The 18,164-nt window shown below is 35.8% G+C and overlaps 1 protein-coding gene across 1 annotated transcript in view; it reads right to left on the bottom strand.

Annotated features, from left to right (window-relative positions):
- EYS (eyes shut homolog) overlaps positions 1-18,164 on the bottom strand; it is an 811,979-nt gene that overhangs the window by 609,515 nt on the left and 184,300 nt on the right. The window contains 2 exon segments of the mRNA XM_033053725.1: positions 4,649-4,753; positions 15,487-15,740. Of these exon segments, the coding sequence (XP_032909616.1) occupies positions 4,649-4,753; positions 15,487-15,740 (359 nt within the window).

The following is an 18,164-nucleotide window of genomic DNA, read 5'->3' as shown; positions in this document are numbered from 1 at the left end:
GCAGCAGTAACTGGTCACCCAAGCTGTATTATCACACAATTACTTTGCTGTCAAACAGTTTCCAAAGATGTTTACAATGCTCACCTGGAAGCCAGGAATGTCTTTTACTGAGAGATAAAAGGACTTAGGTAATAATTTCATATAATATCTAAAAAAAAAAATCGAATTCTATATGATCTATTTGTATATTACTCCCTCTTATCTTGAGGTGCAAAGATAAAGATCATGCTTTGTCACAAAAATCCAGAAAAGTAGACCCTGAAGGGTCCATTACTCAAAGTAATCCGTATTTTTTGATGCATGAACTTCCTATGTTGTGTTAATAAAATTAGAATATAGTACAGGGAAATTAGAAAAACAAAACCAAAAGAAAAAAACCAACCAACCAAACAACAACAAAAATCCTTCCCAAAAAACCCCAAAATAACTAAACAAACAAACAAAAAAAAAACCCCAAAACAACCCCACCCCAACAACAACTCAAATTGCTTACAAAGAAAGGATCTAGTTATCTACTTTTAAAATTTGACTCTAGATATTTCAGGTTTCCAGCAACATTGAGATACTTGTATGTGAATTAATGATCTGTATGATTAAATGACCTCATTTTATCCTATTTAGTGACAATATCTTATCAATAGCACAATGGGCTACTGGAATAATTTCTAAAAAAGGTCTCAGCTGTATTATAGAGAATTTTAATGGATTATTTTTAAAGCTGCTGAAAGGGGATTTGTCTAATAAAAATAAAAGTTTGAGTATTAAAATTGACCACCTATTATGAAAATGAACTACCTGAAAGCAATTAACAAAGTATAATATGTATTTTCATAAAATGAGGTCATAGAATTAAATGTACATAATTTAGATTTGTAAAATATATAGAGTTATGGTTTATTAACAAGGAAAAACAATTGTGCTTCTCAAGGGTGAACAAACTCTATATATAAAGCTTGAAAACTTAAACTAAAAAAATGCAGGGTTTTGGGTCATTTTAATGGATTGTGTAGGCTGCAGAAGCATTTGGGGTATATCTAGTAGAACTCTTTAGAAGAAAAATCTGTCTTGGAGAGTTCATACAGACATAAATATGTCAGATTGATGATTGCCTTAATATAGCACAGGTCAATTTGCACATTCTGTGTACTTTTCCCAGTTAAGCTCTTTAAATAAAATTAAACAAAACCGGAGGACCACAAGTCTCAATCAAAAGCAGTTTTATCAGATTATGAATCTTCTCTGACAACTTAATTCTCTTAACTCCCCCTAATGGCAATATGCTAGTTGCTCTGCATTTCTTAAACACTCTACTTTATAAAGAAACAGCATCTGAAAGATCCTACTTATTATCAGAAGCAGCCTAAGTATTACCATAACATTCTTGTTGAGTTAATGAACCTTGCTTGTTAATCAGGCTAATCAGCTTGCTTTCTCCAGAAACAACCAAATATCTACAGCACACAGTTCTGTGAAGGATCCAGCCTTACATTTTTCATGTTTCTGTTCTTATTGGGCCAGTTATGCATTTTCCAGATGCAACACTGCATACCTTGTGTAACCAGAGGAGCTTCTGGAAAAACATATATCTTTATAATAAAAATGTACTAGCCTTACATCCACTTTGAATGGAAATTTTATAAGATAAAAGGTAAAAAATCACTCTTCCCTTTCAAAATATATAGATTTATTCTATATTTACTATTATACAACATCTCGTAATTATTAAGCCAAGACCACTAGTTAAACTTTCACCCATCATTGATGCAAAGCTCTTTGGAAGTCTTTTCACACCTGTCTTAGTTTAGCACTAATGTTTCTGAAAGAAAAACTAAATTTAAATTAATCCTTTCCTTCTGAATTGTACATTAAGAGGACTTATGCTCTCTTGTATTCAAATAAATAGAAATACTGTTATGCCATAATTTGAAGAAAAAATTTCTATTAATTTTAATGTATAAAACTCCTGACTGTGATTACCCTTTTAATGTATGTAACTCCTACCTGTGGTAACTGCCGAATGCAAAGGTTGACTAAAGGAAAAAAAGTAACAAAAGAAAAAAACTGTGCTGCTCATTTTTGAGATGCCTGAGACATTGACATATTTCTTGCCCATCAAAGTTATCTTAAGATGTATCTAGTAAAATAGTTACTATTACTCATTAAAAAATAATCTAAATAAAAATAGAAATAGAACCTCCAGGGAAGACAGGGGAAAGATCTTTATGTTCCTTGTAGCATATTTGATATTGAAATGTCAAATTTGAGAAGACATAATTATATACTTAAATTAGGTACAGATACTATTTTAGACAACAGAGGCAAAGCAGAAAAGTGCAAAGAAAACAACAGCTACCCACCTAATTGGTCTAGTCAGAGTGACAGTTACAGATACAAGTTTTTTCATTTACAAGAACTTGATCATTAGGGCATATCCAAATTCTCTGTGTTCCCTTGTCTATTAATATTGAATGTATATGATTTATTCAATATTTTTATTTTTTATTTATTTACTATTATTTACTTGCTAAAAAGTCAGAAACTACTGTTCCTCTGATAAGCAAAACTTACTTTTTTCCAGAAATCCAGTAGGACACTGGCTGTCAATGAAAGTATGGAGGGATAAATTGTCATTTTTCACTTAAAGATTAGTTCAAGTCAGCTGTGTTATCTTTTGAAGTGATACTCTTGTTAGAACTGAGCTAGCTGAAAAAATATCCAGTAATGTAGCTACTTGTGATTTCAGGCAATTTACAGACATTATTTAATCATAGCAATGTATTTGCAAGATGGTTACATTTGTTTATCTGCTCCTTCACCTAGAGAATATGAACTGGGATATTAATTAATTTAGCCAAGGGCAAAAAAGGAATGTGTACATTTAGATTAAAATACTCCTCTTTTTAGCTCATTGTTAGGTATTCACACCAGTACAAAATGTTCCCCTTCTCTATTCAGTTTGCTATTATATTAATAATGCAGCTGCAATCATTTCTGCAGATGACCCCTGGTTCGCTAGGAGGTTTTTTTGATAATTTAACTGATGATAAAGAATCATTATAATACACAGCATTTTTTAAGAGTCACTAGAAGGAAACTTATAGTTTTTGGTATATATATCCATTACATAAATTTAATTGCTCCAGATGACACATACACACTGGGAATGATAATGAAAATTAATTGGGTTAGGAAACCTTTATAAAGTGACTGACATTTCTTCAAAGAAAGAGACACAGATAATTATTAATACAATGCCACAACAATTTTGTTTGCTGTCACTGACATGCATTCTGCTGTATGAAAGAGATCTCCTTTTAGATCTGTGGAAAGAAAGAGGTGCAAGATGCTTCTGTGTAAAATCCACCGTAGATAAAAGTTTTGGTGAACTCCAAGAGTCGAAGCACATGATAGCTAAGTGGTGCATTAAATGTGTAAGTTCTATCTCAGAAGAACAAAGGAGTTAATGTTTATGTTTTGCTACAGCCTTTATTCAGTGAAACACCTGGTAGGCTCACATTTGTCTCAGTGAAGAAAAGCATCACCTTATCTTTGAAAATATAACTCAGTATTGTCTTCAGTTCCCAACTCAGCAGATACCAACCTTAAGGCATTTAAGGATCTTATGTTATTAAATACATTAAAGTTCTCTTAAAATAAGTTCTTTAGGTTGTGAGGGTTCATTGGAGACCTGTATTTCAGTACTCTGACATTTTGAGGCTTTACTGATCACCATCTGTTAATCTTCAAAACACTATAGTACTGTAAGTACTTCTTATCCCATAACTGTATAAAATTAGTTTTCTGGACCCTATTTTCCATAGGAACAATGATCTTATAAATCCACATTTCAAAGCAAAAACAATTTTAGAATTTATCAGTAATTTATCATCCTTATTTATGAATGAACTTGCAAATGGCAAAATCGGTAGCCCAGGCTCCTTCGATCAAAGCAATTTCTAAGGTTAGGAATTTCTAACCCAACTTTTTCTACATTTTCTTAGTCAACACCAAAATACATGTAAAATCTCAAATTAAACAATGTATATTATGTACATGTATATTAGCAAAGCAAAATCTTCAGTATCATATATCTTTCTCTCTAATTTTGATTGGTCTTTTTGCATTGTTCTTAGTTCATTTGCCACCTGGCCTGAGGCATCTTAGATGTCCCTTATATCCTCTAGTATATTTTCTAGCCTTATACAATACCTTGGCTACTTCAGGACAATTCAGATGCCATGGAGATCAGGCAACCAGATTGAGGTCATACAAACTTCAGAGCAAAGTTCAGTTCTTTTGGGAATTAGTAATTAGGCCAGTGGAATAGGATTTGAAAGACTGGGGTTTTTATGTTTGCTAAATGCCAAAATTTTGCTGCCTAAACCCTACATTTTTTGAAAGAATGTGTTGCTGTAAGTATGAATATACACAACATAATTTAAAATCTTCAGTTCTGTAATATTTCTTTCTCAATATGTTCCAGTGCAAGTACTTTTTAATCTAAGTAATCTATAATTTAAAGCAATTTCTTAAGAAAAATTAGAGAAAATGTTTCTTTTTAGTAGTTTAAATAGCTAACCCTGTAGATTTCACAATACAAGCAGAATTCTTGCAATGTAGCAATTACATAAAAAGTATAAACGCATACCAAGACGGCAATTGCATTTGAAACCACCAATATCCTCTTCACAGGTTCCTCCATTCCAACAGGGTCTGTCTTGACACTCACTGATGCGAACAGAACATGTTTCTCCTGAAAATTTGAATTAAAAAAAGGACATGTTCAAAACACAGAGATATATTTGTAATGAAAAAAGTCTATGGAGTTGTCACAGTTTATGTGGTGACCCCACTGGCCATGGTACATTGCATACACAGGACCACTGATAGACTCCCTGGGTGTCATGAATTTTTCTGCTTCATTGGTTACAGGGCAGTCCATTTTGACAGGCAAAGTTGGAAGCATTACAATCAGGTAAATAGAAAGCTTTCCTTCTGAGGTTATACATAATCCTGAAGCTTTTTTTCCCAGTATACAAATCTACATCATACAAGCAATTTTCACACAGTTTTGTCAATAATTTTCTTTCAGTTTGCTCTCTGAGACCTTTGAAACAGAATTATGAAGCATCGTTGCATATGAAAAGCAGGCCAACACTGATTTACAGACATTTATGTGTAATAGAACAATTCAGTTTATGTTCTACATCAGGTTGTCAATACTGTACTGCTGGACATTTCATCCATGTAATACAGAGGAGAAGATCAAAACACTAAAGAACATTTAATGAGGCAAAATGAAGATAAAAGGAGATGAAATAATTAAGATCAAAGCTAGAAAGTATAGTGAAATGTAGATTTGTAATCTACAAAAGAGATTGCTTTGATATGAAACAGGAAAAGCTATTTCCAGTGTATTAGATTTGCAAGGCAAAATTTGGTAGAAGGAGGAGCACAGGGATGGTTTCTGTGAGAAGGTGCCAGAAGCTTCCTCCATGTCCAAGAAAGCCAATAACAGAGATGGAAACACTGCTGGCTAAGGCTGGCTGGACCAATCAGAGATGGTGGTAACATCTCTATGATAACACATTTAAGAAGAAGGAAAAAAGTTCTCGCACAGGTGAAACTGCAGCCATAGAAGAGCTGAGTGAGAGTATGTGAGAGGAACAGCTCTGCAGACACCAAGGTCAGTGCAGAGGGAGGGGCAGGAGATGCTCCAGGTGCCAGAGCTGAGATTCCCCTGCAGCCCCTGGTGCAGCCCATGGAGAGGCAGCTGTGCCCCTGCAGCCCAGGGAGGACCATGGGGCGGCAGAGATCCGCCTGCAGCCGTGGAGGGGACCCATGCCAGATCAGAGGGATGCCTGAAAGGAAGCTGTGAACCTGTTGGAAGTCCATGCTGGAATAGGCATCTTGGTAGAGACCTGCCAACCCACAGACAGAGGAGCCCACACTGGAGCAGGGTTCCTGGTAGGACTTGTCACCATGGGGGGGACCAAGCTAGAGCAGTGATCTCTCCTTGTCTCAAGCCATGAACCCTTTGTTATATCTTTTCTCCTCTGTCCAGTTACAGAGGGGAGTGATAGACAGGATTTGGTGGGAGCCTGGTGTCTAGCCAGGGTCAACCCACCACATCCAGCCATACAAATATGGAGGTAAATCACTTTCAGTAGTTATAACAAGTCAGCAGCATGGAAAGCATGCTGGGCATCCTGTGTCTCTTACAGCAGAAGATAAAAAGAAACCAAATGCTGATATACCTCTGAATTCCTTGCAAGGTGAAAATAATTTGGCCTCTTCTCTGCAGCACACCTACATGCCCTCTTATAGAATCATATGAACCAAGACCTTGGCTCTCAAAACCTGTATCTACTAGATACAAAAGGTCTTCATTGGAGAAATGAAGCACCAAGATTCTATTCCACACATAAACTTGTGATAGAAGGGCTCCTATTGTTTTTTTTTTTTCTGCCTCTAAACATGCTCTTCATTTTCCATAAGATTTGAAGATATATGAATGAAAAGGAGGAGAAAAAGCATAGTCCAGGGAGAGTTCAGGTAACTCGGTAAACTAAAAACTTTCTGCTAAGAGCAGCTGCTGACTGCTGTCTAACATATGCCATGGCACCAGTGAGCATTACAGAAAGGACTGGCCAACTTATAAAATAATTTCTGAGTTCTTTAATTTTTTAAAGGATTTTCTTTGAAGTGCTGATAAGGTAATGACACTATATATAACCTTGATGATCCAATTCTGGTATTTTGCACTCCTTATGCTTTTGAGTTCATATCTCTAATTATGGTGGGTCTCTTTTGGGGGAGATAAATAAAAATGCATTGGCATCTGTTCTCTTCCTTTGAATAGGCAGGTGGAGAGTAGCACAAATGGCACAAAGAGTTTCCTGCAGAAGTAAATTATTTGGCCATAAGTCATAGGCAAGCTGATGCATGTACTAGAAAAAACTCCTTTAAACAGATTCTTTCACCTCCCTCAAACTGTTACAGGTTAAAGCAAAACGCAGCTTCAAGGGAAATAAGAGAGTGAGGTCGTCCTCATATACTGATGATATCCAAGATAACATGCCAGGGGGAATTTAGGAATTCAAGTTCTCAGAGTACAAAGGTAATATGTGGGCAGTATTTTAAAGATATTTCAGAGGGAGTCAAAGAATCTATGAAGCTACTGTGAGACCATATTTTCTGAGACATGAAAAGTGCTGGACAAATAAGGAGAAGCTTTTTTTGTTTTCAGTATGCAGCTCTTCTCAACTACACATTTGAAATGTATGATGAGAACTTTCTTTGAAAGTCAGATAAAAGTCGTTAATTGGCTACAAATTACTTTCAACATCAAAGTGTGTTAATATAAATATTTTTTTGGTTTATGCTTTTAAGGTTAAAATTATTACAACACATCCAAAATAATTACTAGCAAAACATAATATTTAATTAGCTATTTAATAAATCATAGCTTAAGGTCTGAGTTCTATACACTTTAAAGGCTTCATATCACCAATTCTGAAGTACAAAGAGAATGTCAAAAATTACCATGAGCCAATTCTACTTCTATTAACACTATAGAATATTTTATACTGTATAAAATTGCCATGTTCTCAAATATATAACAGACAATTACAGGAAAGTCTCCCACTTTTGAAAATTGCATTACCTGATCTTTAACAGCAACATTTTCTACCGATATATTGATGATACTCAAGACATTGTTCTGCAGGAGCACAAAGGTATTGAGAAGAATGTAAGGACCTGAGAAGGTGAATGCTAAAAAAATTAGCAAAGATATTTCATCCTCTTCCAGTGTTACTGATATAATTTACTCTCTTTAAAACAGTCATGCTATTTTAGCAAATGGAGGAACTCTTCCTTATTTTCAGAAGTGCAGCTCTGTAGAATCACTAGATTGAAAGTTTGTACCTTTAAAGATTTGGATGTCTTTTTTCTGCTTAACTTAAATGCAGTAACTTTGCACTTTATCTGAACTTATCAAACTATTGTTAGATCTTGTAGAATATCCACAAAACTGAGGGGTTTTTTGATATTGAAATAAGTTTAATTTCAAACTGTTCTCAAATGTAATATTCAGACATTAGAATAAATGTCTGAAATTAATTCAGAAATTAGAATAAAACTGAAATAATTTGACACCTTGTTTTCCTAATGTAACACACATTGTAGTTAAAGTATCTTTTATTAAGTGCCACAACCACTATAACACTTCTGTCTGAATCACAAAAACACATGCAAAAAGATGAAAATACAAAGCTTCTTTTAAATACTGTTTATGCCATTTTTTGTTTTATAGGCAAAAAACAAAACCAAACTTTTTATAATGTAAAGGCACATAGAATGACCGCAATTAAGAAAAGGATGTGTAAGATTATTTTTGAAGTAAAACTCCTCACTTGAGGAGATATTTATGACATAAAATTAATCTTTTTATTCTGAGATCAAATGAAAAGCAAATTATTTAAAATTCTGTTTAATGTAAACTTAATGAAGTACTATTTAGAAAAAGGGAAAAGCAAAACACAAGGGTTTTATAAAGTTCAAGAAGTAGCCAAAATATTAACAGTGTATTTGAGAATTGCTTTCACAACAACCCTGTCTTACTGTCCACCATTTTATAAAACATGTATAATTGTAAAGCATTCAGTCATGCACCTGATAGTGAATTGTATCATTTTGTTGCTTGCTAAGCAACATATGTTATTCTGTTAGATAAGAGATGCATCAAGCTGAGTAATGCTCCTGCTGAAAGTTTTTGCTTTGCAGAAAACACGGTTATGAAAAAGAAAGACAAACAGTCCAGGTGAGGATTTAGTGAATTTGAAAGAGAATTTTTTTTCTCAACTTTGTTGTTCTATACACTTGGTAATTTTTAAAATTTTCTTTAAGGTCTTTTCTATGTAAGATATTGTAGTAGTTAGAAATCCAAAACAAATTCTAATTTTTATTTAGGTCATATAGGGTATTTCTGTGAACATCTTTATGGATTGAAAACAATTTATATGATGTGCCAAACCACTCCATACTCTTAGCTTCCATGGAAGAGTTTTAACTCGGAGAAAGTCTCTGAGTGACTCTTCAGATGTAAACTGCCCAGAACCCAGCTCAGCTGTATCCATGGGGACTACACTGTACCTCTGACAGGTTGCACTGGCACAATGTGACCAATAATCAATCCTCCAACAGAAAAGGCCAGCCAGAGCTGAACTGAAAAGGCTGAACTACCCAAAGGCCTGAGCTGCAAAACCAGCCCAGCCTCGGTATGTGGTAGAAATGTGGGAGCAGACATGAGCTCTGCTTCCAGGATGGCCTAGTCCTATCATACAGCTCCTATAGGAACTGCAAGAATGGAATGGAAGCAGGTGTTTCAAATGCAAAACAGGTGTGGGGAAAAAATGAACCTGATTGGCTTCCTTTGTCAGCAAAACTAATGATTTCATTTTTCCAGATGATCCTGCTTCAGCCCATTCCTTTCAAGCACCTATCAGAGCCCGGAGAGCACTAATACACCCGAGCCGACTGAAGCCGACCCACCGAGGTCCCTCCCACACACCCTGCCCATTGCCAATGAGATCAGCTGTGGGCACCTGATCTGCCTGAACTATTTGTAGCTGTTTTATTTTCCAATCCTGCCTCCCTCCCTGTCTCAACAGTGGTCTTGTAAGGTTTGGTGGCGTTTTTTTGTTTGTTTGTTTGTTTGTTAGTTTTGGATAAATTGCTTGTATGTCCATTGCAGATTTGTCTCTGTTCTGTCTCCTCCTGCTGCTTCTAACTTGCTTCCCTAGCTGGAGCCTGGATCTGGTCCATTGCTTGTGCTGTCTGGGGCTTGTCTGGTACCCTGTTCAAACACTGGTTCTGACTTTCCTGCTTAGATGTTGCACATCTGTGCCTTGTATAGTGATGGCAACACTGCACTGAGATTAAACTTGGATTCTAGTTTGTGATTCCTCTCACGGAGCAGCCTTGATCTTGCTGTTAGGGTGTCCATCAGCTGTTCTAGATTTGATTTGTATAAGGATTAAGTTTTCTTAAACTTACTTGCGTAAAAAAGGATTGGTTTTCACATAATTTCAGTACTTTCCTTCAAAATTTGTTTTAATTGACAGCATGGAAGATACACTATTCACACATTACAGAAAGGGGCAACTATCTGAAAATATCCAACAAACATAAAACCAATTAATAATGTACTGAAAATACAAGCACTAAATATTTCCTCAGACTCCAGCTATAACATGGGCCTCTCCTGTGTATTTGTGGAATGAAAAAGTAAAACCAAAGCCCAGAAATTTTTAGGCAAAAAAAAAAAAAAAAGGATGCTGAAGAGCATGACATACAGAATATAAGAAAGTCGAACTCAGAAAGTCACTGTGAAGCCTACATTAGTGATGAGCTTTAATACTGTTATTTATTAATTACAAACAGGTGAAGAAATGATGAACCATATTTTGGTATGTGGGATACAGTATATCTTCAGAATAAAGAGAATTCCCAAATCTTAACTCTATAATCTACATTAAATAGATACAAACCCTCAAGAGAAACCAATGAGGCAACACTGCCTATCTGCTTAGATTTCTCAATAACTGCCTTCACATTTTTGTGAGCATCTAAACAGAAAAGAGTTTTAATGAAGGACATGTTTTGATAAATATGTGATTTTTTTTTTCCAATAATTCCAAGAAGGCTTCCTTTAAACCAGAAATAGATAGAATGCTATTGATTTAGACAAACCAGTCATCATGAAAGTTGGAATTATTTGATGCTGAACATTGATGTATCAAGATAGAGTTTACACAAAGATATGGGAGAAAGGATAGACTAGGAATTAATCCAAGTGTGAACTGGGAATTATTCTGAAATATTATGCTACATTAGAAGGACTGAAGCAGAAGACGGCCATATAGAAGGCCACCACATGGTCAAAGATTAAAAAAGTTTAAAAATTAATAAATTTAATTTTAAAAATCATACTTCAAACTTCCAAGTTTGACATGTGTGAAGTTCTCTTATAGACAGTGGGGAGAGTACTTTGGTATTACTTCTGAAAGTGAATTTACTATTTATGAAGAAAAATGAAGTACATCTGGATTTGTCAAAAAGCTAAATTAAAGACAAACAACATAACAAACACACAAAAATGAGATACGAATAAATGTGGGGTTATTAGTTGTGCACAGAGATACAAATCACTGATTCATAACTTCTAGTTATAACTGAACTTAAAATATATTTTGTAGTAAAAAATATCCTGTGATTATAAACCCTCAGAGACTATGAAAATGTAATTGCCAGGATAGTGATAACAATTTTATAAGTTTAAATAGCCATTTATAAATTGTTTCTTGTTTATACTGAAAAATTAGAAAGTATATTCGGTATGTGTGGTAACGACTTACACCTAAGGGGTATTATGACATTTCTTTTTTCTTTAAATTTGCTTCTATGGAATGCTATTATATAATATCTCATCATGTGATAAAATAAAGATTTTTTTTAAGTGTTTTCCAGTAATATATAATTATATAATTTAAATAAGCAATTCCTCACAGAATTGTTGAGATTGGAAGTTACTTCTGAAGGTCATTTTGTCCAATCCCCCTGTTCAAGCAGGAACACCCTGAGCCAGTTTCACAGAACCATGTACAGATGGCTTTTACATAACTCCAAGGATGGCGACTCCATAATCCCCATGATCAATCTGTGGTAGTGCTCAGTCACCCTCACAGTAATAATTTCCTGACGTTCAGACAGCAGCATCTGTACTTCCCTTTGTACCCATTGGCTCTAGTTCTGTCATGGAGCATTAATGAAAAGAGCCTGGCTCCATCTTCTGTACACCCTCTCCAGGTATTTATATACATTGTTAAGATCTCTCTCTGCACCTTTCTTCTTCATGCTGAAGAGTTTCAGCTTCCTCAGCCTTTCCCTACAGCAGAAATGCTCCAGTCCCTTAATCATCCTTTTGTCTTTACTGTCCTCTTTCCAGCATGTCCATGTCTCTTTTACTGGGGAGCCCAGAACTCGTCGCAGTCCTACAGGTATAGCCTTAGTACCTGTGCTGAGGGAATGCATAACTTTCCTCGACCTGCTGACAAAACACCTCATAATGCAGCCCAGGCATGTGCCTTCTATGAACAAGGGCACACTGCTGTCTTGCATTCGACTTGATGTCCACCAAGACCCCCAGGTTCTTCCTGCAAAGCTGCATACCAGCTGATCAGCCCATGGTATCCACTGGTACATGGATTTATTCATCCCCAGGTGCAGCATTTGGCGCTTCCTCCTGTTGGACCTCATGAAGCCCATGTCATCCCAGTTCTCAAGCCTATATTGGTCCCTCTGGGTGGCAGCTCAATTCTGTGGTGAGTCAGCTACTCCTCTCATCTTTGTGTCTGCTGCAAAATTTGTCCCATTGGTCAGATCACTAATGAAGAAGTTAAAAAGGACTGGATGCTCTATTGACTCCTGGAGTACACCACTGGTTGGTCCTGGAAAGGCTGACTCCATGACAAACATCTTCTTCTGGTCTTTGCCACTCATCCAGTTTTACGTTCACCTCACTGTCTATTCATCCAGCCTATACGTCATCCATTTTCTTCATTATGATCTTGGGGAAGATCCTGCAGAAAGCTTTTGCATGTCAATGTAGAGAATATATGCTGCTCACCCCTCACCTACAAGACAGTCATTTCACTTTGGAAGTTTAACAAGTTGGACGAGTATGACCAACCCTTGCTGAAACTGTGCTGATTACTCCAGATCATTTTCTTTTTATTCATAATTTCCAGGATTAAGTGAACCATTACCTCAATAAGAATCAAGGTAACAGTGAGCTGTTTGAAGTTTTCCAGGACTTAATTTTTGCCCGTCTTGAAAAGTGACATTTGCTTTCCTCCGTTCTTTGGGTGGTTCTGCTAATCAATATGATCTATTAAAGTTAAATGACAGTGAATTTGCAATGACGTCTACCAGCTTTTATGGAATTCCATATCCAAAGAAAGGCAAAAAAACTGGTGAAGGGTCTGGAGTACAAGCCATACTGAGGAGCTGGGAGGGAGCTGGGGTTGTTAAGCAGGAGAAAAGAGGACTGAGAAGGGAACCTTGGTACCCCCTTCAACTACTTGAAAGGAAGTTGCAACAAGGTGGGGGTCAGTCTCTTTTACAAAGTGGTAGGGTGAGAGGATATGGCTTCAAGTTGTGCCAGGGGAGGTTTAGAATAGATATTAGGAATAAAGAGTTCACTAAAAGGGTGGTCATGCACTGAAATAGGTTGCCCAAGGAAATGGTGAAATTTACATACCTGGAACTGTTAATAAAGTATGTGAATGGGGCACATGGGAATATGGTTGTGCAGTGAACATGGTGGTGCTATTTTAGCATTTGGACAAAGTGATCTTAGAGGGTGTTTACAGCTTTAATGACTATAAAACTCTATGATGCTATGATTTGTGAGTGCATCCCAACAGGGCCCATGGGCATACATATATCCAGATTGCCTAAGTATTTCCTGACATGGGTTTCACCCATCAAGGGTGGGTCTTACTTGTTTCAGACTTTTTCTCTGGTCTCCAGGATGGTGGATTTTTGAAGGACAATCTTTCCAGTACAGACTGAGACTAAGGCAGTAGTCATAACCTCAAACTTTTCCATGTCCAGTTTCATTAAGAATGGGAGTACATTTTCCTTTCCCTTGCTTTTGTCACCTACATACTCACAGAAACCATTTTTGATGTCTTTCACATTTCTTGTCATACGCAACTTGACCTTTGACTTCCCAAACTTACAACTGTATTCTCAAACAGTGTCTCTCTATTTCCTACGAGGTTACCTGTCCTTCCTTCCACCCTTTGTCAGTATACCTTTTTTTCAGGGCGTTGAATTTGGCCAGGAGTTCCTTGATCATCCATACTGGCCTCCTAGTATTTTTTGTCCATTCTTTGAGACTAATAGCTCTTGAGCTTAGACGTTGTGATAGATTTTCTTAGGCCCTTCTCACAAAGGTTTTATCCCATGAGACTCTTCCAAGCAGATCTTATACTCCACAGTATTGTTCCTGTAGAAGATATTGGGGTGGTTGAAGTTCCCCATAAAGTCCAGCAGAGTACAAAACAAGGCTTGAAGTTTAAGCAGCAAGGTGGAAATACATTGTGTTAAATTTTGCAGAGGAGAGCCAAGTACTGTTTTCTTCACTTCTATTCAGACTTACAGTTATAATGGAATTAAAGTCAATTCAGGGACCATTCCCTGTTTTATTGCACAATTATTAATAAATGAGCATGAACAAGAAGTAGCATATTTTATTTAATGTGTAAGCAAATGACCAAGAGATTATTTAATCAACCAAAACTGAGGACAACAAATCTGCGAGTGCATATCACATACATAAATGTGTAAAAGAATATATATGAATTAAATATACAAATGAATATAAACTTATTTGAAATGAAAAATGTTAGTGCCTAAATGTTAAAATTATGTGTAGCTAGCCAGAATGTATAATGAAAAAATAGCAGTGAAGTTATAATTACTTAGTATTTCAGTGGTTTAACTGGGATTTAAAAATCTAGTTCTACATACACTCTCTAGATTAGAGCAAAAGCCCTCAGAAGCTTAGAAGAAGAAGCTGTAAGTTAATATTTAGTTAGTACAAGTGACACTGTGCATACTATGCTATTTATTTTTGCCTTTGTTATTGATACAACAGATTGTCAATAGAGAAGCATTTGGAGCACTAATTGCTTGTTCTTGAGGATATAAACTAAAGACTGAAAATGCAACACTTTGGTATTACTGCATTCAAAATTATTTTATGTCTCCCACATGTAGTCTGAATATTACTATTATTCACACAAAACAGAAATTGTTGTAAAAGAAAATCATAGTGTTAGATTGTTTAGGATTTGTCTAATGCACTGCAGAATTCCACAGCCCATCTCTTCCTAGAAAAGATGTCTAGGACAGACAGATGCCCTATCTCCCTCCAGTGCGTAGAAGTGGAGTCTGCACAGCTCACTCAAATGTAGCTGATTATATTCTATGCATGCAGAGAGATGATACTGTTTATCTCGTTCCTCTTCAAGCTTACATTTTCCTGTTCTATACCAAAACATTTATCAGCCTATGTATGACTGAAGCCATAATATATAAGACTGCATATGTGTGAAATTAAAATAATGCCATTTAAATTGTGTTTTGGAACTTCATAGATTTTTTTCCCAACAGAATCAAAGCTAACACTCATAATTTTACGTTTAGTGGAGGGAAGGTCACTGGGGAGCTGTTAGGAGGGACAACCTAAGAATTTAAATGCAAATTAAGTTAAAATTCCTGTGAATCATGCAATTGCAAATGTATTCATATGTATATTTATAAATTTTAATTAAACAGTCACATAAACATTACTTACATAAAGTGAGACAATCACATCTGTAATAGAAGGCACTTCAAAAGAATAAAACTTACCTTTGAACCCAGCAGTACAATGACAAGAAAAGTGGCCACTTAAATCCAAACAAGTAGCTCCATTTTTGCAAGGTGAACTTGAGCATTCATTAATTTCAACTTCACAGAAGGGTCCTTCATATCCAGGCACACAGTAGCAGCTGTAATTATTCAAGTGGTCCTGGCAGAATCCATATTGAGAGCACTGGTTGCCAATGCAGTTGTCTATATCAAGTTCACAAAATGTGCCAGTGTAGCCAAGGGGACATATGCACCTGTTATTGAAGTAAGAGGAGAGGAGGGGGGAAAAAGCCAACTAAATCACTAGTCTGGAATATATAGGTCAATAATCACTCAATAAGGTTAATAATACTCTCCCTTTGAATTACTCACAAGTGAATCACAATTTTTTTTTTCAATATTCATTCTTTACCTTTAATTAGTCACTAAGTAACTTAATTTCACATGCATTACCAGCAATAATGAAATTAAAATCTTAGCTGTTTACATACGACCAACTAGGAGCTACATTAATATTAAGCTTCAAAGGAAAATATTGGAAGAGAAAACTCTTATAATTATGAGTATTATGCATTTTAATGGATTTTTCTGGGAAAAAAATGTTATTTGCTACAATATTCCTAGGAAAAAACAATATTACAACTTGTTTGGATAGAAAATCAGTTTAAAATCCTTTATTATTAGCAACAAAAGTTACAATTTCTGTCTTAAAAAAAGAATCTATAGAATTCTATAGATCTTATTCAGTATATTTTATAGAAATTTTTCAGAGTTTTTTTTTTCCCTAAAATTTAGACAGACATCTAAGTTTTGTAAGGTTGGAGATGACTTTTTCATGTTACTCTTTCTACCTTTGTGTTCTTTTGCTGTTTGAATGAAAACAAATCTGGATTATCTCATAGCTGACACAAATTTCATAAAATTAGAAAGTCCCTTGTACTTGGCAAGATATTCTTTGATTGATCCTCTACTTACCATGTCCAGTGGTTTCCTCACACAGGAGGTAATTTTACAATAATACATATTCTTGGCCCATAGAGATGCTATCCAGAAGATGGAAAGGACTAACAAGTTAAGGAAGTCTTGATTATAGTAATTTTCTCTACCGAACCCTCTAGCAGAAACAGTATTTTCCCCCTTATTTTTAACAGAAGTGAATGCTCATGTGGCTCTTTGCTCCTGTCCTTGCTTACTGTGCCTGCATTTTTTTTATAGTAGACATATGGAAACTAAATCAGGAGCTGTGTGTCTTGGAGTACAGCTAATGGACACCAACTGCAAATGGGCTTTTAGTCCATGAGCTAAAATAGAGCTTGCTTGAAGTAAGCCTCCCTACCTCATTTAGTGAGCTCTTCATCACCATCATTTTTGCTCTACAGATCCATTGTTACTGCAGTAATGACTCAAATATATATAATCTCTCTTCCAGCCTCAGCCGCTTCTTAGGAAACAAGAAATCTTTGCCTTTTCTTTAGAGCTTCAGCTGATTCTGATTCTCATTTTTAAAGGAATGGAGTACACAAAAATAATATCGTACAGTTACTTTACTGTACTTGTTTTGGATGGGTTAGAGTTAATCTTCACAGTGGGTAGTACTCATATTCTTTTGGTTTTAATATTGTTTTGGATTTATGATGTAAACAGGGTTGATAATACAGGGATGCTTTTGTTATTGCTGAGCAGGGCATACACAGAGCCAAGCACTGCCAGTCTGGTGAGGAAATTGTGGCTGCATGGGAGGATGGGAGGGAACACAGCCAGGACAGGTGACCCAAACTGACCAAAGGGATATTTCAGAACGTGTGATATCATGCTCAGTATGAAAGTGGGGGGAAGGAGGAAAAAGTGAGGGGCATTTTAACTCATGGCATTTTTCTTCCCAAGTACCTGTTATGTGTGATGGGGCATTGCTCTTCTAGATATGGCAGAACACCTGCCTGCCCATGGGAAGCAGTGAACTCATTCCTTGTTTTGCTTTGCTTATGTGCATGACTTTTGCATTTCCTATTAAACTGTCTTAAACTTTCCCCCTTCCAGTTCTCTTCCCTATCCTGCTGGTATGGGAGTGAGGGAGTGACTGCATTTGCTTTGGCTGCAGGTGGCTTTAGACAATTACATTTATAGCTTAATATAAATTTTGACTTGCATAAAATTTCATTACGCATAAACACTAAAAGCAGGTGTGCTTTTAGTTACCTTTAGTGCACATTTTCTGAATCTACCTACAATAATATGGTAAACAACCAGTCATATGAATCTTTCTTATGCAATCACTTTATTTCCTTAGTTTATTTTACAGTAACAATCAGTGTGTGCAATGTGAAAATGCAACTATTCAATCATTCTTTGAAAATGTGGCTATTATTGTTAGCATTGAATGGAAAAATTAACTTAGAGCTATCCTTAACAAGAATGGGAGGATGAAAAATTTTCTGTCATTTCCTGGCTACTACTAGCTGTATAGCTTATCTTCAGAGGCCACAGAATAACTACACTGAAATAGATGTAATGTAGAATCTTCTAGCTTTGGTTTTATAATTCTGACTCCATACTACAAACAAGGATGTCATTAATATCTTATTTTTCAATGCTTTGGTGTCTGAAGAAATTGAAAATAACTAATAGTGAAATGCACTTTGTTTTTCCTGGTGAAATTGTACCTGGATGTATTTAAATTT

This window comes from Catharus ustulatus, chromosome 3 (genome assembly GCF_009819885.2).
Source record: "Catharus ustulatus isolate bCatUst1 chromosome 3, bCatUst1.pri.v2, whole genome shotgun sequence".
Taxonomy (NCBI): Eukaryota; Metazoa; Chordata; class Aves; order Passeriformes; family Turdidae; genus Catharus; species Catharus ustulatus.
The sequence above is the reverse complement of the archived record's forward strand: the minus strand, read 5'-3'. Positions and strand labels throughout refer to the sequence as shown.